Source organism: Octodon degus, unplaced genomic scaffold, assembly GCF_000260255.1.
Source record: "Octodon degus isolate 3935 unplaced genomic scaffold, OctDeg1.0 scaffold00200, whole genome shotgun sequence".
NCBI lineage: Eukaryota > Metazoa > Chordata > Mammalia > Rodentia > Octodontidae > Octodon > Octodon degus.
In genome coordinates, this window is record NW_004524776.1 from 3,670,935 (window position 1) to 3,691,127 (window position 20,193).

General features: G+C 50.7%; 1 protein-coding gene across 8 annotated transcripts in view; it reads left to right on the plus strand.

The window, feature by feature from the left end:
• Positions 1-20,193, plus strand: part of Myh11 (myosin heavy chain 11) — a 123,421-nt gene that overhangs the window by 93,294 nt on the left and 9,934 nt on the right. For all 8 annotated transcript variants that reach the window (XM_023704673.1, XM_004644492.2, XM_023704674.1 and 5 more), the window contains 18 exons: positions 444-552; positions 2,431-2,562; positions 2,664-2,870; positions 3,962-4,099; positions 4,746-4,869; positions 5,106-5,277; positions 6,899-7,111; positions 8,621-8,765; positions 12,924-13,130; positions 14,351-14,455; positions 14,541-14,693; positions 14,897-15,145; positions 17,243-17,455; positions 17,746-17,958; positions 18,165-18,326; positions 18,732-18,860; positions 19,123-19,211; positions 19,627-19,750. In XM_023704673.1, coding sequence (XP_023560441.1) covers positions 444-552; positions 2,431-2,562; positions 2,664-2,870; positions 3,962-4,099; positions 4,746-4,869; positions 5,106-5,277; positions 6,899-7,111; positions 8,621-8,765; positions 12,924-13,130; positions 14,351-14,455; positions 14,541-14,693; positions 14,897-15,145; positions 17,243-17,455; positions 17,746-17,958; positions 18,165-18,326; positions 18,732-18,860; positions 19,123-19,211; positions 19,627-19,750 — 2,884 coding nt within the window. The remainder of the gene's footprint in view (positions 1-443; positions 553-2,430; positions 2,563-2,663; positions 2,871-3,961; positions 4,100-4,745; positions 4,870-5,105; positions 5,278-6,898; positions 7,112-8,620; positions 8,766-12,923; positions 13,131-14,350; positions 14,456-14,540; positions 14,694-14,896; positions 15,146-17,242; positions 17,456-17,745; positions 17,959-18,164; positions 18,327-18,731; positions 18,861-19,122; positions 19,212-19,626; positions 19,751-20,193) is intronic.

Sequence of the window (20,193 nt, forward strand, 5' to 3'; positions counted from 1 at the left end):
TGCATCAAAGATGGCAGCCAAGCAGGAAAATAAGATTGAGTTCACTGCATTGTGGTTTCTCACATGTAGTGGCCCTTAAGAATACTGATTTGGTATTGAGGTTTAAGTTCTATGAAATGCAACCAAAGAAAGAATAGATTTGTTAGAAACTCAACTAGCACAACAAGGGATACCAGGGAACCCAGGGGAATGATGGACTATGGCATACTCTATGTTTTGTTGGGATTCAGCTGAGTCCAGGGCATGCTGGGCACTCCCTTGTCCACTAAGAAAGACTCTGGCCTCACATTACTGAGGTCTACGCCCAGACAGTATCCGTGTGTAATACTCAGAAGGACCTGAGCTGGAGATAAGGGGGTACATCCAGGGCACACTTGGGGCATTGAGTGGCAGGATGCTGTGGACAATGGGGTGGCACATGGCTTCCCATCCCCTCTCCTCAGGGCCTTCGCCAAGAGGCAGCAGCAGCTGACAGCCATGAAGGTGATTCAGAGGAACTGCGCTGCCTACCTCAAACTGCGCAACTGGCAGTGGTGGCGGCTCTTCACCAAAGTGAGTGCTTGGCCCCACCCATCTCAGAGGCCCTGAAGGCCCTTTCCATCTCATTTGCTCCCCCAGCTGGGTGTCAAGGGGTGGTGGAAAGTGGATCTGGAGCTGAGGGCTTGAGCTCCAACCTTCCCAGGCCAAGTGGGTTTTAGCCCTGAGTTTCATGCAGATCCGGTGCACTTCAACCTCCGCATGGTTTGTGTTGCCTTCTGGTAGCCACACCCACTTCCCTCATTGCCCCTGGCAACCACCTGATCTCATCTCATTAATTTCATTTTTTAAGCCTTGGGGTCTAGTGGTAGAGTGCTTGCCTCACATGCGCAAGGCCCTGGGCTTGGCCCTCGCACCAAAATAACAACAGCAATAATAGTATGTAAATGCAGCCTCTCAGCTTTTCCCAGTGTACACTGCAGTACACCACTGCTCAGGCTTCATCCTTTCCACACCGTGGGATGGTTGAGCGCCCTCGGCACGACTGGTCCTGCAGCCTCCCTACTTGCAGTACACCACTCAGGTTCAGGGACAGGACTTCCCTTGGGTGTGCCCGTAAGCATGTTAACTGGCACAAACCTTTTTCTTGGTGTGGCTATTTATTGAGTGCCTACTGTGTGCCAGGTGCCCAGCAGGTGCTGGGGACAGCACTATGAGCAGGCATCATGGTCCCCTGGCCTCATGAATATTCTAGCCAACTGGCAGACAAGACAATAGAGGCATTCACAGAAACCAATAATGGCAGATTATGCTAAGCACATGAAGAAAGCCACAGTGTCAGTCAGGGGCTCCTTGAGCCAGGCAAGGGTGGCGAAACAGGAGTTGACATGAGGTGGTAAAGAACCATGGGGTAAAGTGCAGGTACAAAAAGTTCATGTCCATTTATGCAGCATGTGAAGGCCATCTCCAGTGTGGAAAATCAGGGAGTGAGGGCAGTCCTCGCGGCTTTGCTGACACCAGTAGCACTTTAGTGCCCGATCCTTGGCAGATTGGTGCACTCCTCCAATGGAAAAATTTTCAACTATTAAAAAATGATGGCTAGCTAAAAAATAGTAGGATCGCGGAAGGAATACTGCAGAAGAAAGCGTGGGATGAGAACTATCTTGTGATTTTAAATAATAAGAGCACATAAAACTACCATGCCTGGCTTCAATTGTGTTTTTAGATTCCCCCACCCCCCACTCAGTCCACCCTGAGGACAGGGCTGGCGTGGCATGTGGTGCCAGGGATCAAACCACGGTCCCCTGCGCCTGCCTAAGCTTGCCTCAGCAGGCAGTTTAGACCGCTGAGCTATCTTGCCAGCCCTTGAGTCTGTTTTTGAAGAAAGCTTGTATGGGGGTTTGGATGATGCTGTTGATAGAGAGCAGAAGGACTCTTCCTTTTCTTCTAGGAGGGAACCATAACCATTCGAGCAGGCGTGCTCTCAGGATGATTCTAGGATGAGGAAAGGAGGAGTTTCTCTTTCTTTCTTTTTTTTCCTTTTTGTAATGTTTTGGTTGCTCTATTGAGAGTTCCTTGGGTTGGGGAGTGGCTCAGTGCGAGAGCGTCTGCCCTGCGAGATTAAGGCCCAGGTTGCATCCTCAGTACTGCGACAACAACCAGCCACTTCCTCAACCCTGCCACTATTAATATTTTAGAGTCAATAATCCTCTTTTGTGGGGTTGTGTTCCACACATTTTGGGGTATTTAGCAGTGTCCTTGGCCTATACCTTTAGATACCAATAGCATCGTCCACCCTGGTATGACAACCAGCAATGTCTCTGGACATGGCCCAGAATGCTCTGAGTTGGTGTTGGGGGCAAAACTGTCCCTAGTTTAGAATTTCTGATCTGATCCATGACCGAACCTATCTCTTTGGCCACAAAAACAAAACTCAGCTATCTGTGTGCACAGGTGAAGCCGCTGCTGCAGGTGACCCGGCAGGAGGAGGAGATGCAGGCCAAGGAGGATGAGCTGCAGAAGACCAAGGAGCGGCAGATGAAGGCAGAGAGTGAGCTCAAGGAGCTGGAACAGAAGCACACGCAGGTGCGGTCAGGCCAGCGTGTGACCAGGCTGTGGGGAGGGCTGCGCCTGGCCCCACGGGCGGGACATGGGCGCCTCTCACTGCCCATCCCCACCTCGAGCAGCTGGCCGAGGAGAAGAACCTGCTGCAGGAGCAGCTGCAGGCAGAGACCGAGCTGTATGCGGAGGCCGAAGAGATGCGGGTCCGGCTGGCAGCCAAGAAACAGGAGCTGGAGGAGATCCTGCATGAGATGGAGGCCCGCCTGGAGGAGGAGGAAGACCGGGGCCAGCAGCTGCAGGCTGAGAGGAAGAAGATGGCACAGCAGATGCTGGTAAGGTATTGCTGCGGCTGCCCATGGAGTCTGGCAAGCTGCTGGAGCACCTACTGCAGGCTTTGGGTGACACAGGTCCCTGCTGGGCAGATGAACAGGCTAAGGCCTGGGGAAGATGTGCTTCTGCCCCAGGCCACAGAGTTAGGGTGGGGATTTGAATACGGGTCTCAGGCATCCATTCCTACTATCTTGCCTTCTGTGTGCTGATATCCTCTCTCCTGATAGCAACCTTGCACAAAAGGCAGTTGCAAGAGTCAGTTACTGCTGCATAACAAAACAGTACAAACTTAGAAGCTGCAACTAATATCTGTCACATGCATTTAGGAATGAGTGATCCTGGTAGAGACACTAAGAGGTTGCAATCAGAATGTGCACTGTCAGTCATTGGAAGGCTTGCCTGGGCTGGTAGATCCATTTCCATGTGGCTCTTCCTCATGGCTGTTGGCAGGAGCCTTGGGTTCCTTGCCACGGGCTGCTTGGGTGTCCTTGCATCGTGGTGGTGAGGCTCAACCTCCACAGAGTGATCCAAGATGGAGGGGGCTGCAATGCCTTTTGTAGAGCAGTCTGTCAAGTTGTACTCCATAACTGCCTCCTGATTCTGTCTGCTAGAAGCAAATCACTGAGCCCAGCTCAAGTCCAAGGGGAGAGGATTTGAGCTCTGCTTCTTGGAGGAATGAGTATCAGTATTTGTGAGCATACTTCAGGACCACTATAGCACTCACTGTCACCATTTTACAGAAGAGAAGACAGGCTCCACAAAGCAAAATGTTGGAAGCAGCTGAAGCTGGAAATTGCATTTATGTAGGAGGGCAGGTCAAGGCTAGATTGCTTGGTAGCTCACTCAAGCCTTTTACTTGCTCCTTTTAGAAGGCACACTGCTTGGGGCTAGAGATTAGACTCAGCCATAGAATGCTTACCTAGTAAGCTGGAAGCCCTGGGTTTGGTCCTTGGCACCAAAAACAAAAAATAAACCTCCCCTAGAAGGACACTGCAGAGTGTGAGTGTTACAGGCCTAGCCTCTGTGTCAGCTCCAGAGCTCCCTGACAGTGACTTTGGTAAGTGAGGCTCTGATCCCTTTACCCCGTGACAAGGACCTAGAAGAACAGCTAGAGGAGGAGGAAGCTGCCCGGCAGAAGCTCCAGCTGGAGAAGGTTACAGCTGAGGCCAAGATCAAGAAACTGGAGGATGACATCCTGGTCATGGATGATCAGAACAACAAACTGTCAAAAGTGAGTGGTGGACAGTGTGCATCAGACAAGACAGGCTCCTGTCCAGGGACTGAGGGGTTCCTGGGAGGTGGCACTTGCAGTTCTAACAGCAGAGGAGCCCTGAGCAAGCTGGAATTCGCTGGTCGCTGTAAGCAGCAATCATGACACATCCCACAGAGGGGGCACCTGTTAGTTCTTGGAGCTGGGGCGCTGCTGGGACCGAGGCGCTGTGTCAGGTGGCCTTGTCCTCAGGGCTTGCTCTCTAGTGAGACAGCAGAAATGACTGATCCCCACTGTGCTGAGTACAGAACGCTAGTGCAGAACACTAGATGGTGGAGGCGGGGTCTCAGGAAAGCTTTCTGGAGGGAGGGATGTTTATGTGGGAGCCTGCGGAGGGAGGAAGAGCTGGAGAGAGGGGAAGGGCATGCTGGCTGGATTTGGCGGGAATGGAAAGAGTGTCCCTTTACCTGCACATGAGGGTGAGGGACAGACTGTGAGGAGAGCAGAAGTGGCCAGTTTGGGACATTAAGGATTTTCTCTTGGCCATTTAAAACCCTAGGATGCATTTGGTTACAATGTGATTTGTTTTCAGCTGTTTATATAGAAGTAAAACATAGATCATGGAAAAAAAATAAAAGGCTAATGCTTATTTCTCTTTCCCCCAAAGGAGCGAAAACTCCTTGAAGAGAGGATTAGTGACTTGACCACAAATCTAGCAGAAGAGGAAGAAAAAGCCAAGAACCTAACCAAGCTGAAAAACAAGCATGAGTCCATGATCTCAGAACTGGAAGGTAAAAAGAGGCCTTTAGTGGCTATCTTTTAACTCTGCACACAGTGACAGAGGTGCTGATAATGCTGCTTCTGCTTGGGCCTGACTGCCTTTCTGTAGGGTACTGGTCTGGGGCCCGAGGACCATGCATGTCAAACGCGCAGTGTCAGTCTTCTCCGTATGAAATGCCCAAGCACAGGGCTTTTTGCTGAGCATCCCCAGCGGTGCCCGCCGCCTGAGGCCCTGGCTTCATTGCAGTGCGGTTGAAGAAGGAGGAGAAGAGCCGGCAGGAGCTGGAGAAGCTGAAGCGGAAGCTGGAGGGCGATGCCAGTGACTGCCACGAACAGATCGCAGACCTGCAGGCGCAGATCGCAGAGCTCAAGATGCAGCTGGCCAAGAAGGAGGAGGAGCTGCAGGCAGCTCTAGCGAGGTAGGTAGTAGGGAGCACAAGCTGTGTCCCTGTTCACTCATGAGTTGGGAGCTCCCCTGCCAGTCGCAGTGGCTTCCTTGCTTGAGGTGACCTCTGGCCCTTGGCATGGACTCAGCTCTGCAAGCCAGGCCCCAGCTCGTGTCACCAGCCCTGGTCTTACACCTAAGTCCCTGCCTTAGATTTCTTTCTCTCCCCTGCACCTGTATCTTCTTGGCATCTCCTAGTCCCAAGGTGTCGATGGGGCCCCATGCACAACCAGGCCTGCATTGTCTGCTCCCTAGTTCCAAATGTCCGTTCCCCTGCCAAATCCACGTCCGCTGACATCTCAAGCACCACATATCTAAGACTGGGATGCCCTCTCTCAGCCCCCTCCCTGTGGTCCCTCTTTCTGTGAATGCCAGACCCCCTCCCTGGCTCAGGCTAACCCTCCTCCTCCCATGCACAGCATGAAGCAGAATCACCTCCCCCTAAAGAGATGTCCCACCTGTTTCCCTTTACCTCGTGCTTGGCTGGCTTCACAGTGGGAATGTCACATTGGTAACAAGTCCCGGTAATTCACCTGCTCAGCGTGTGCTAAGCTCTTTTCAGGCAGTATCCTTGCAGACCCTGGGCCAGGTGCACTGCTGTTATCTTCATTTCACTGAGGAAGGGACAGAGCAGGTGTCTTATCCCATCACCTTCAAGAGCAGAGCTGGATTCTAGCTCCAAAGGAGAGGCCCAGCTCTGTCCTTCCCAGTTTGTCCTGCATGACAGTACGAGGATGATTGATGAAGCACTTCACTCTGGGGCTCAGCCCTTTGCTTTCTATCCATTGCTGCCCATTCACAAGTGCAGTGAAGTCCAAGTGCTGCCCCGGCCTGGCCTCTGAGGCTTCCCTTATACCGTCTTTTTCTGTCACTGTGGTCAGGACCAGATATGAGCGCCACCCCTTCCACAAAACTCCTCCAGAGCTCAACCTGGCTCCTCACATGCCACCCTGAGCCTTCCTCACTGCCTCTGCCAGGCTGGGTTTTAATGCCCCAAGCAGCACCTGGGCAAATGCTTTGCTCTGAGCAGCACTCAGTCGCTGTGAGAGCCAGACATGGAGGCCAAACAACTGTGCAGCATTCAGAAAGCAGCTAGTAAGCACCTGCTGTGAGCTGGGCCCCTTTGCTGGTCTTCGGTCCACACTCTGCATTCCATCCCACACATGTGAGTGTGCACACACATCCTCATGACCTGATTATTTTTTCATGGTACTGCAGATTAAACCAGGACCTTTGCAATGAGTGACATCTCATAGTTCAATTTTTTTTTATTTTAAAATGCTAAATTAAACTGAAGTTCAAGGCTGGGCTTGAACTCGTAATCCCCCTGCCTCAGTCTCTCAGAGTACTGGGATGACAGGCACCACCATGCCTGTCTATGACCTGCATTTATATCCTGTTTGTCATCCCAAGCACATCTCTAAGCTGTCCAACATAGCAAGGTGCAGTCCTGTGTGACTCAGGGACATGGATGGAACATGTTCTAAGAGCCTCGGAACACCAGTAGCTGGGCCCAGACCACATTTTCTGGCCACACTGGGAGATCTCAGCACTAGGGGTCTTGGGATCTTCATCCTGGGGGCCTTCCCTGGCAGGCTGGATGACGAAATCGCCCAGAAGAACAATGCCCTGAAGAAGATCCGGGAGCTGGAGGGCCACATCTCAGACCTCCAGGAGGACCTGGACTCTGAGCGGGCTGCGAGGAACAAGGCCGAGAAGCAGAAGCGAGACCTTGGGGAGGAGCTGGAGGCACTGAAGACCGAGCTGGAGGACACACTGGACACCACAGCCACCCAGCAGGAGCTCAGGTGAGGAGCAGGGCAGAAAGGACAACCACCACAGCAAATCCCCAATCCCAGATCATGGGGTTTCTGAGGCCCTGTGCCAGTGGTGGGGAACGTATGGCACTTGTGCCGCAGCCAGCACACAGAGTCCTCTCTGTCCTGTGAGCTGCGTCGCCTCAGCAGCCCAGTGTCGAATAACAGTTGTTTTTTCTAAACTAAAACCTCAGTATTCAGGTCTCATTGTAGTGTCAGACGTTCCATGGATGAGTGGGTTCTGGGTGCATTTGGGGCCTGGGGTCTCTCAGGTTCACCACCGCTGTCTTCCACGCACACCTTCCTGGTGTTGTTTTAATGACTGGAAAGAAGCAAGATTATGTTTCACCTTACTTTGTATCACGATAGTGGTGCATGGTCAGTTAGGGAGCAGTTTTTTGGGGGGAGCCAGCTCAGCCCGCCCTGAGGGCAGGGACGGCACTCCCTGTGTTATGGGGATCAAACCAAATGGTAAGTCCTTTGAGAACTGCCTAAGCAGACACTTTAGACCTCTGAGCTATCTCATCAGCCCTAGGGAGCAATTTAAAAGCTATAGAAATGCATACACACACACACACACACACACACACACACACACACACATCCCTTTACTCCCTGAGTTTTTGTATGTATAAATCACCAAGAGTAGGGGCCGGGGAGATGACTCAGTGGAATAAGCGCTTCTCTGGCAAGTGCAAGGGCCTGAGTTCAATCCCCAGTTCCACAAAAAAAAAAAAAAAATCACCCAGAGTATACATTTTGTGTATCCATCAGATTAGTCATCAGTTTAAGATTCACTGTAAGTAAGTAGACAGTGACATAAAACGAGAACAGACCATCTGCCAGGAAATGAGTGCTGACCAGGAAACAAGATTGTTTACTCGGCACACAGGAGGGCATGGGGAGTGTGTGGTACGTCCCGCCCCAGGCACTGGGCCAGCCTGTGTACCCCGATGCTTATTGCCCACACTTGGGGCTTGGGGCCTCGCTGCTCGTGCCCAGCTGGAGACCAGCATGCCTCCCTTCCTGCCCAGCCAGTGGTACAGAAAACAAATTCTAGCTTGGTCACCTAACGGCTGTGACACCATAAGCACACTGCGTACCCACTATTAGCTATTGTTTCCTCATCTGTAAGGCAGAAATAAAAAGATATCCCTGCTTCTGGGTGCTCTGAGGACTGGATCATACATATAAGCAGTTTAGCTCAGGTTTTGCCTTAGAGTGAGAGGAATGTTTTGCAACTGTCAGACGGTTTTTTCAGTATGATGCTGTGTGTTTGTTTACTGGCACTGAGGGAGATTTTGCCCAGGTAATGTGCTCCACATTTTGCAGCTGAGGAAATTTCAGGTCCAGAGAGGTTAGGAGAATTACTCTAGGTCACACAGCAAGGGAAGTGTGAGCAGGAGATTTTACCTGTGGGTCCTGGGAGAGCTCTTGTCCCCTTGCACAGAGCCATCAGAAGAGACCCTCTGTGTCATCTACTTTGTTTTTCTTGCCAAGGGCCAAGAGAGAGCAGGAGGTGACCGTGCTGAAGAAGGCGTTAGAGGAAGAGACACGATCCCATGAAGCCCAGGTCCAGGAGATGAGGCAGAAACACACGCAAGCAGTGGAGGAGCTCACGGAGCAGCTGGAGCAGTTCAAGAGGGTGCGTTGCAGGGCTTGTGACAGCACGTACATAGCCAGTACGTCAGTGCCTTCTAACTGTGGCAACTTCAGCCTCCTCACCCCGAAGTCTGAAATGCACCAAAATCCAAAGCTTTTTGAAGATGAACATGACACTCTGAGTGGGAAGACATGTACCTCATTCACTGACATGAGACATAGTCCACACGCAGGTTGCTGGCCAGGCGTGGTGGCACACAGTAATAATGCTAGCGTTCTGGGAGGCTGGACCAGGAGGATCACAGTTCAAGCCCAGTCTGAGCAGCCTAGTGAGACTGTCTCAAAATGGGGGCACAGCTGGGGATGGAACTGTGTGTAAAACTGAGTTCAACCCACCGTATGTGTGCACTCACACATGCACACACGTTGCACCGAAGACACTGTATAAAATTACCTTTCATCATGGATGTAAGGTGTACCTGGAGCATAAGTGAGTTTTATGTTTAGACTTTGCTCCCCAGCCCAAAATATCTCCTTATAAATTACTTGCAAATATTCTATACTCTGAAACATGTGTGAAGTTTAAGCCTCTCCTGGTTCTAAGCATTTTGGGTAGGGGACAATCTGTCTGTGAGTGTCGGGCTGTGCAAAGCTGAATCATGCAACGTGTCACTCGGCCCTCATGCCTGGTCTCCTATAGACACTGGTAGGCTGCTTTTCATCCTGATGACAGCTGAGATATAAGGAGGACAGGTGAGCCAAGTGTGGTGGCACACAGCTGCAGCCCCAGCACTGTGGGAGGCTGAGGCAGGAGGACCACAAATTCAAGCCCAGACTAGGCAGGGTAGCAACTTTGCTAGACCCTATTTTAAAAATAAGAAAAGGGTTGGAGAGGTAGCTCAGTGCAAAGGTCCTGGTTTCAAGTCCCAGTATGGCCAGAGAGAGAGAGAGAGGGAGGGAGGGAGGAAGAGAGAGAGAGAGAAATTAAGATGGAAATTGTTTTCACTCCCAGTTTGCTGATTAGCCAGTCAGTTGAATTTGGGCCTGTGGCAAGGTAGTGCGTCATGGTGGGTGCCTATTGTGGAACAAAGCCACTATCTTGTAGTCAAAAGTGGAAGGAGCCACAAGGTAGCCAGCATCCCATTTAGGACACACTCCTCAGACACACAAGACCTTGGCTGTTAAGGTTCCTCAGTCTCCCAACTGAGCCACCCTGGAGCCAAGCCACACACATACACGTCAGCCTGACGGGACAGTGAAGGTTCAGACTGTCACAGTACTATTGGCCTATTTTACGCATGAGGAAACTTGAGTCCCATGGTACCTAGAGGGCTGGAGACTTCCCAAGGTTACACAGCTGGTAAGTGACAGAGCAGTGACCCAAACATGCTGGCTCCAGACCTCTCTCCTCTCTGGCTGCTGTGGGCAGGGTCTCTAGTTATACCCTTGGAGAAAGCAAAGCTCTAACAAAAGTGGAAGATTTAACTTAAAATTGAGAATCTTCTCTGAAGATTGGAGTCAAAAATCATCATTTGACTTCAATAGCAAAACAGCTCTCTGGCATTGCTGAGTGGCCACACCTAGTCATTGTCCTTTAGTTTGGCCATTTGGGATGCATGATTTTGAACTGTTAAGTAGCAGCAGCACTCTGTAAAATTAGCTTATTTGGGGTATTTTTCTCTCCTGGTAGAGGATTTCCTTATACTTCATCTCCATCAGTGAGTTTTCAGCATGTAACCCCCTCCCTGTTGTTTCCAGAAAGCCTGAATCCTGGCTGTGTCACCACCTCAGCCTCTAGTGTGGGATTATGACTCAGCCGGGTTGAGCAGGTGTAGAATTGCCCACAAGTTGTTGCGAGTTTGCATTGGCTCCATCACTAGGTTAGGGGGCTGCTCTTCATGAGGTGGCTCCCAGCTGCCCTAGCCCGTTCTGTTAGAATCTCAGCCTTTACATTCAAATAAGAATCCTGTGTGTTGTCACATTTATCCTGTTCCAGGTACTGTCCCGAGAGTGTTACCAACATTCACACATTTGTTCTCACCTGTAGCCCTTGTTCAAGTGCAGTTTCTTCATCCCGATGGGAAGGAGTCTTGGGACCACCCTTTGAAAAGTGCTATCCAGGACCAAGCTCAACTCACCTCCACACGAAGGGCTGGACGATGGCTCAGGGTCCTAAGTCCCCTTAGCACTCAGCATGTGGACTCTGAATACAGCTAGCCTCACACATTCTATTGATTTAGTCCATATTTTGGACAAAAACAATTTGTTAGATTTATGCCATACGTTTCTGTTTTCAAATGGATTCCTTTTTTTTATGATCCAAAGTGGAGTTTTTTTCTTTTTTAGTCTTTTATTTATTAGGTACAGGGTCTCACTATGCAACTCGGACTTGTAATGTCTATCTCCTGTCCAACTCCTGCCTCGGCCTCCTCAGTGCTGGGATTACAGGCATGGGCCACACTTGGTTTCGGTGACTTGCACCACAGAGCCTGGGGTTCCGGGGCTGGCACAGCATGAGGTACAAGGGATAAAATTTGGGTCCTGTGCTTGCCAGGCAAGCATTTAGACCACTGAGCTATCTCCCCAGCCCCCCAAAGTGGAGTTTTTATTTAACTTTTATATGATTTGAGCCCAGCTGGGATGTTCCCTCCTACTGAAAGGTTTAGCTCCCAGGACAATACTGAAATATACCAGTTCCTTTTCACTCTTCTGTGGAAAGATTGGGGCCCAATACAGGGGGCTGACAGTCCCCAGATGGCTGCCATCAGATACAAGCAAGAATCTGAGTCACTCCACATGTGTAGCCAGGCCTCCTTGGAAGAACTCCTCAGTCAAGGCCACCCACAGACAGCAGGTCTGATCCTAACATGTGGGGAGCAGACAGAGGCTGAGAACCTCTGCCCAGCATGGGCTCAGGGAACAGAACTGTACTTGGCTCTGATGAGCTTGGTCTGGCTGGGAGCCCTGGGCCTCTAAACTTGTTGAGGAACCTTTTAGCAATAGTCCTATGTGGGTCCCTCCTATGCGCAAGCAGTTTGCCGCAGTTCTAGATCAGTCTGTACTGTTAATCCTAGGAATGACCTTGTCCCAGCAGCCCCCACTCACAGCCAGGCAGAGGAACTGTCCTCCATGGCTGCCTGGATGCTGCCCAGTGCCTGCGGCTAGCTGGCATAACTGAGCGGTCTTCCTCTGCTCTCAGGACCCACACATGTCCCGCTGGCTCTTTTCCTCTTTCCTCCAGCTCTACGAAAAGCCCCTTCTCTCTTCTGTGTTTGCCCCTACTTTTTTTTCCTTCAGGCAACTCACATGCCCATAGGAGCATATTAGATGCATCACAGAAACTAAATCTGCTGACAAATGGGAAATACAATAGGGAGTGGTGGGGACTGGAGCCAAACACGGCACCGCTGTCCCACCTACTGGGCCAGCCATGCTCAGATCCGGCTCATCTTTGCCTCAGAGGAGGGCAAGATTTCTGTTTCTAGATGTTCAGTTTGCTCCACAGTCAGAATTATGGAGGTATGTGAAGTTAAATTCATCAATGATTTTTTTTGAGGGGGAAGTATGGGGTCTACAGGGTCTCACTACACAGATTGGACTCATAATGATCCTCCTGTTTTCAGCCTCCCAAGCACTGGGATTACAGGCACGCACTACCATGCCCAGTCGCAGTTGTCATCTCAGTGCACTCCAAGGGCAAGGCCCATACAGCATGTGGTGCCAGGGATCGAACCCTGGTCCCTGCACCTGCCTACATAGGCGCTTTAGTCCGCTGAGCTATCTGGCTGGCCCTCATCAGTTTTGACAAACTTGTATATCTGTGTAACCACCACAGTTATTACATATTATTGTATAGAACATCAGTTTTGTTTTTTTTTAAAAAAAAGAGAAGCTGAGAGTCCTGACTTTTATGTGAGTTTTATTAAAACATTGGAAACTTTTTAAAAAATATTGAATGAGTCAAATGGAAGATGACAGCAGGTGGGACACAGCTGGTGGGATGCCAGCTTGCAACCCAGGTGTGGGAAAACATCAGACTTCTAAAGGTCTTACTGCTACCACCACCACCACCACCCTCATGGTGGCAGAAGCATTGTTCTGAGGGAGGGCAAAGGAAAAGAGGAGGATGCTGGGAGGATGCTTGGGTGGCCCGGCCCTGCTGCAAACACACTCTCACCCTCTCCCTTGCTCGATCTGCCAGGCCAAGGCAAACCTGGACAAGAGCAAGCAGACACTGGAGAAGGAGAACGCAGAGCTGGCCGGAGAACTACGGGTTCTGGGCCAGGCAAAGCAGGAGGTGGAGCATAAGAAGAAGAAGGTGGAGGCACAGCTGCAGGAGCTGCAGGCCAAGTACAGCGATGGAGAACGGGGCCGGGCCGAGCTCAGTGACAAGGTCCACAAGCTACAGGTGAGAAGCGGTACAGCTCCTTCCGGGACAGAGCACGAGGACCTTGCCACCAGCTGAGATCTCACAGGCCACCACACAGGGAGGCTTCTTCTAGTTAAATATTTCTCCACTTGGCATAATCTTTTCAAGACCATCATCCACTGAGACTATTTATTGAGCACCTGCTGTAGCCAGGCTCTGTGCTTAATACTGAGATGCAGTGGCAGGCAAGAAGACAGAATTATCCCAGGAGAACCCCAGCCCAGGAGGGTGGGGGAGACATTAGCCACATAGGGATGTAAAATTACACTGGAAACAGAGGCAGGCTGGGCGGTAACTGTAAATAACAAGAAGGCCCAGCTTAAGAGAGATTGGAAAAGCTTCCCTCAGGAGGACTAAAACTGGACAATAAATTGGCTATGCAGAGGGACAGCATGTGCAGAAGTCTAGTGGTAAGTCAGGAAAACCAAGAGAGCTGGCGTGCTGAGTTGGGAGGAGAAAAGTGTACAAGTGAGACTGGAGAAGTGATCTGTGCCCAAGTACTGCAGGGCCCTGTTAGATATTTGCTTGGCTTTGCTCTGAGGCCACTTACAGGTTTTAAGCTAATGAATGATATAATGTGTTCATCTTTAGTCTTTAACTTTGAAGACACCATTGGCCTAAATTTTCATTCATGGGAAATGGTCAGAAGTTTGATCACTATTTAATGTGCTTACCACTTGGGGTGGCAGAAGGCTATGACTTTTTTGCCCACATGCAGTTGAGGGTAGGGATTTTGCCCCCTTATGATAAGCCATGTCCTGGAAGAGTACAGCCGAGGTCATTTACATCCTCCATGGACATGGAAGAGAAGGGTAGCAGGCTGGTATCTTCAGGGAGCCTGCTCGGAGACTCCAGAGGTGGAAGTAGATGGCAAGCTGCCTCTCCGTGTGTGGATTTTCAGTCTTGTTTCATCTTTGCCAACCTTGGCAGGGATGCAGAATCCAGTCAGTGGGATTAGGGTCCAGTTAATACAGTTTGGTCTCTAACAGGCTCTTGGCCAGGAAACCTAGTGAGTAAGTGATAGGTTTCCCTGAGAGCTACAGAGTTCTTCATACAATATGGGTATTTTCTCACTCTCTGGATTTCACAAGTCCTGTCCCATGAGGCACATGATGTGTTTTGAGTAAAAAGCGCTCTTCATGCTTAATGAGGATCTTGTTCTAGAACTTTGGACTAACATGATGTCTCAACACCCTCAGAATGAAGTGGAGAGTGTCACAAGCATGCTCAACGAGGCAGAGGGCAAGGCCATCAAACTGGCCAAGGATGTGGCATCCCTTGGGTCCCAGCTCCAGGACACACAGGTGTGTATGGTGCCATGTCAGCCAAGGGGATCCAGGTTGTGACCTTCCTCTGGGTGCGACCTTCCTCTGTGTTTGCTTTTTGTAGGAGCTGCTTCAAGAAGAAACCCGGCAGAAGCTAAATGTGTCCACCAAGCTGCGTCAGCTGGAGGATGAGAGGAACAGTCTGCAGGACCAACTGGATGAGGAGGTGGAGGCCAAGCAGAACCTGGAGCGCCACATCTCCACCCTCAATATCCAGGTGCCTGCCTGTGTCTGCTGAGGGCATGGGTCCCCTCCTCTTCTGGGCCTAGCTTGTTATTTGTGGTTGAGCAGTGGTGTGTGTTGCTTGGCTCACCTGTGCCCCTGCTGCTGGATTTCTTCAGTGAGAAGAAGAGTCTAGTGGGCAAAGGTTAGGGTTTGCTTAGGGCCCTCTTCTCATCTGATCATGGCCACTGTTCTCAGCTCTCTGACTCAAAGAAGAAACTACAGGACTTGGCCAGCACCGTGGAAGCCATGGAGGAAGGGAAGAAGAGGTTCCAGAAGGAAATTGAGGGCCTTACCCAGCAGTATGAGGAGAAGGCAGCTGCTTATGACAAACTGGAAAAGACCAAGAACAGGCTTCAGCAGGAGCTGGATGACCTCGTTGTCGACTTGGACAACCAACGACAACTGGTGTCTAATCTGGAGAAGAAGCAGAAGAAGTTTGATCAGGTAGGGATGGGAGTGTGCTCCACTTTGTCCTCAGACACTGGGGCCTCAGGACTGCATGGCCCCGGGAGTAGCAGCTGGGTGTCTGCATCCCATGCCCACTTTGCTAGAAGTGATATAAGGCTGTTGAGGTCAGATCATATGAGGGTTCCTAACCCAAAGTAAGGATATGGGTAGGAGCTCTGATGACAGTGACTCTTCCAGGTACTAGCACCGTGAGGGCCAGGCACAGTGATGACTTAGCTTACAGCCCTGATAAGGAGCAAAGCTCAATGCGTGTCCATGAAACACTTACTGAGTTTCTCAAATAATTCAAAGTATATGCTCTTTACTACCACTTTCCCTTAACATTTCATTATGTAAAATTTTGAGCAACACCAATATGGAAAGAATACAGTGAACTCTTGTAGCATCACCACCTAGATTCAACCACTAACATTTTACTATGTATACCATATCATATACAAATTCTATCAGTCATATTTTTTTCTCTTTTGGGAGTATTTCAAAGAAAATTATAGGCACTTGTATATTTCTCCTTTAACACCTCAACATTGCTTGTTAAGAAGCTCATTAAAAAAAAAAAAACCTGCTTCTGTTGAGGTAAAATTTACATATAATAAAGTACACAGGGCCAGAAGGTAGCTCAGCAGACTAAGTGCCTACTTTGGCAATCACAGGGATGGGAGGCTGCATCCCCAGTCCCACATGCTGCCCCCGCCCCACTCCCACCTCTAGAGCATGCTGAGCTGGTGATTGAGTCCCAGTGTGGGAATGCACACCTGTAATCCAAGCACTGGAGAGGCTGAAAACAGGAGGATCACTATGAGTACAAGTTGCCTAGTGAGACCCTGTACCAAATATGTCAATGGAAGGAAAATGGGATTTCCAGTCCAACTTTTCTAAGGAGTCTCCACACTGATTTCTATAACGGTTGCACCAGTCTACATTCCCACCAGCAGTGGAGAAGGGTTCCGTTTTCCTCACAGCCTCTCCAACATTTGTCGTTGGGTGATTTCTTTATGATAGCCATTCTTTCTGGGGTGAGATGATATCTCAATGTTATTTTAATTTGCATTTCATGGATGGCTAGTGATGTGGAGCATTTTTTCATATATTTATTCACCTCTTTAATTTCATCCTCTGAGAAGTGTGTGTTCATCTCAGATGCCCATTTCTGGACTGGGTCTTTAAATTTTGGGGCCCTAGTGTATTTCAGTCCTTTATAAATTCTAGAGAGCAGAGCACAAATCTTAAGTGCATGCTTAGAATTCTGATAGATGCACACAGCTATATGCATAAAACCCTAAATACTAACTTTTAATAGATGTTAGTTACCCATTTAGTTATAAGTGACTCAGAGTTATTCTAAAAATCAAGTTTTGATTGTATCACGAAGTCAAAGGCAGAGACACAGTGGCTTTCAGCTCCTCCTGGCCTCCATGTGCTGGGCTCCAGGAATCTCAGTTCTTCCTTCCTCAACAGTCTTCCTCCTGGGCTGCCAGCTCCTCCCCACCGCTTCACAGTCAGCGGAGGTCTGAGCTTGCTTTCAGTCACTTCCTCACACATACAGCATGGGGGTTTGGTGTCAATTGTGCTGTTTTGGAGGTACTTATTACTGACCAGTCTTCACTAAATCCTAGAAGTCTGGTTTGGGGTACTGCAATCTAGAACACACTGACTAGCTCTCCAAAGACAAGATGAACTTCAGGGTGAGATGTTCTCCGTGTTTCTTCTCGAGCAGAGGGAGAAGTGTTTGCAAGTCTATCCGTACCTCCCATTTCCCCACTGCATGTGGCTCATAGGCATTTCAGGACAGCTAATTGTGCCCATGAGACAACCAATGAACCATTCACTTTGAGTAGGAATCAATGTCATTTCCACCTTAGCACCAAGATGTCCTGTCATTCTAACCAACATCACCAGCACAATTCAGAGGTGAGAAAGCAAGAGGGCTTCAGGTGACTTCTGGAAGCATCTAAAACAATTCCAGCAGGACCAGGGTACATGTAGAGGCACACATTTCTTCTTCCTCGTATCTGCAGTGAAGCTGAGCCTCAGCTATGTGAGGGCACCGCTGAATGTTCTGTTACGTTGCAGTTGTTGGCCGAGGAGAAGAACATCTCTTCCAAATATGCAGATGAGAGGGACCGAGCTGAGGCAGAAGCCAGGGAAAAGGAAACCAAGGCCTTGTCCCTAGCCAGGGCCCTCGAGGAGGCCCTGGAAGCCAAGGAGGAGCTCGAGAGGACAAACAAAATGCTCAAAGCCGAGATGGAAGACCTGGTCAGCTCAAAGGACGATGTAGGCAAGAATGTAAGTGCCTAGCCACTGTCTGCTTGCCAGTGAGCCTCTGTTGGGATCAGTCTGAGGGACCAGCTAAACCTTGTTCTTACTGAGCAGTCTTCAGTACAGGAATCAGGTCCTCAGGCAGGGGTGTGGGGTTGTGAGGGGTGGGATCTTTGCTGTCAGGGGCCATCTCATTCCCTCCAGTTCTTCTGTTCATCCTGCTGGAGGCCCAAGGCCACTTCTCTGTCCTGATGAGCTGCTGCTGCTCTGGAGTGCAGCTGCACTTCAGGAAAGATCCTGCCTGCTCTGTCTGCCAGGTGCATGAGTTAGAGAAGTCCAAGCGGGCCCTAGAGACCCAGATGGAGGAGATGAAGACACAGCTGGAAGAGCTGGAGGATGAGCTGCAAGCCACCGAAGATGCAAAGCTGAGGCTGGAGGTCAACATGCAGGCACTCAAGGGCCAGTTTGAGCGAGATCTCCAAGCCCGGGATGAGCAAAATGAGGAAAAGAGGCGGCAGCTGCAGCGGCAGGTAAACAGTTGGGGAAGGCAGGAGAGGGAAGGTGGGAGACCCATTCATTCATTTTCTCCACCACTGGCTATGGGCTCCATGGAGGTGGTCCTTTCATCTGCAACCTAGAGGGCAAACCCACACATTGGCAGTTGTGTTGGGAAGCACTGTGAGCCTCTGAGCTCAGGAGCAGGGTAATAGGCAGCACACATCTCTTCCTTGCTCAGCTTCACGAGTATGAGACAGAACTGGAAGATGAGCGAAAGCAGCGTGCCCTGGCAGCAGCAGCCAAGAAGAAGCTGGAAGGGGACCTGAAGGACCTGGAGCTACAGGCAGACTCGGCCATCAAGGGGAGGGAGGAAGCCATCAAGCAGCTTCGAAAACTGCAGGTAGGTGACATCCTGAGTGCAGGGATCTGGTGGAGGGGAGGGGGCCACCACCAGGTGGGTCAGGAAAGTCAACGCACAAGGCTCCAAGGAGCAAGCCTGCCTCACTGGGTTTCAGTTGCCCAGTGACTTTCCACCTCCACATAGCTTCGGGTGACTATTTTCTGGGTGGGACACTGTGATTGGGCATGTGGCCACTACGTTCTGATCATGCTGGGGGCTCAGCTTCTTAGGTCTGCTGTGCCCATGCAGCACGGTGCTCCACAACCTGAGGCAGGGCAGAGCCACGCACCAGGGTCCTCTCTGTGGTTAGTAGAAGGGCCTCGGGCTTTGGCACATAGGGTAAGTCTGCCAGTAGAACCAAGCTGAGTGGAACATCTTAGCTTGTCCTTCCATTGACCCTCTTAGGCTCAGATGAAGGACTTCCAGAGAGAGCTGGAAGATGCCCGTGCCTCCAGAGACGAGATTTTTGCCACTGCCAAAGAGAATGAGAAGAAAGCCAAGAGCTTGGAGGCTGACCTCATGCAGCTCCAGGAGGTAAAGGCTTTATGTTGTTGGCCATCCTGCTGAGGCACAGGCCTGTGCATCCAGATTTCCTCCCCTCAGCCAGGGTCTGGATGGGCAGGCCTATGTCTCTCCTCAGATGTATGTAGAAGGCTCCCTGAGCCTAGAGCAGAAATTTGCATTTCAAGGTGCTACAGAGACTGTAGAGGGCCAGGTGACAGGAGCAGGTGGCTTCTTGGGTGGGGCTAGGTTCACCCCCAGCAGATGACAGCTTTCCCTTCCGCTGTTCCTCCAGGATCTGGCAGCAGCTGAAAGGGCACGCAAGCAGGCTGACCTGGAGAAGGAGGAGCTGGCCGAGGAACTGGCCAGCAGCTTGTCGGGAAGGTATAGGGTGCAGAGCACCTGGAAGAGCTCACAGAAGTGTCATGCCCCTTCTGATGCTGAGGGTGACTGAGTGGTCTGAGCTGCAACGGGACAGACCCATGGTGGTGGAGGGGTTTTGCACTGGGTTTTTCATGACCTTGTTTGGCCTATGGCCATTTCCGTTCATGTTAAATAAGTAGTGTAGCAGGCCCAGGAGAGAAGAGCTGGCCTTGTTTCCATCTCAGTTCTGGCTTTGCTGACACAGGTTCAAGTCCTGGCTTCTGGCTTCCCAACCAGCAATCTTGGATGAGACTCCTAACCTTCTCTGAGCCTCAGTTTCCCCAGTTAGAGAACAAGGACAACTCCAAGGCATAACTCCTCCAGCAAGAGGTACCTTTAAGCCAGAGTGAGGGTACAGGCAGCTGTGTCTCCTCAGGAACACACTACAAGATGAGAAGCGTCGCCTGGAGGCCCGGATTGCCCAGCTGGAGGAGGAGCTCGAGGAAGAGCAAGGCAACATGGAGGCCATGAGTGACCGGGTCCGCAAAGCCACGCAGCAGGTGTGTAACTTCCTGAGCTGAAGGCGAGAGCAAATGGGGGTAGGAGCACAGAAGGCTCCAGGAAGCAGGGGGTAGGAGGTCCGGTCAAGTGATATTTTGTGTTTCTTCTACCCCTATTTAGCTTCAGGCAACTGTTTCCTGTTCTATGTAGAGCACCATTGTCAGTCACGTGGCCCCTACATTCACACAAGGGGACATAAAATTGCAGCAGGGCACGACTACCAAGGCCATGGTCCTGGTACTAGAGTTGCGCAGGGCCTTGGATTGCTCCTGAATAGGGTCTGGGTCCCAAGTCCTGTACTGGTTTAGTGACATATCTCATAGACCTGCCATGTGTGAGCCAGGGGTGCAGAGGGTGAAACCTGACAGTAGGGCCCTAAGCCCCTTCCGCCCCGCCTCCGGTAGTGTTCTGCCTGAATCTGCAGGACACCTTGCACCAGCCC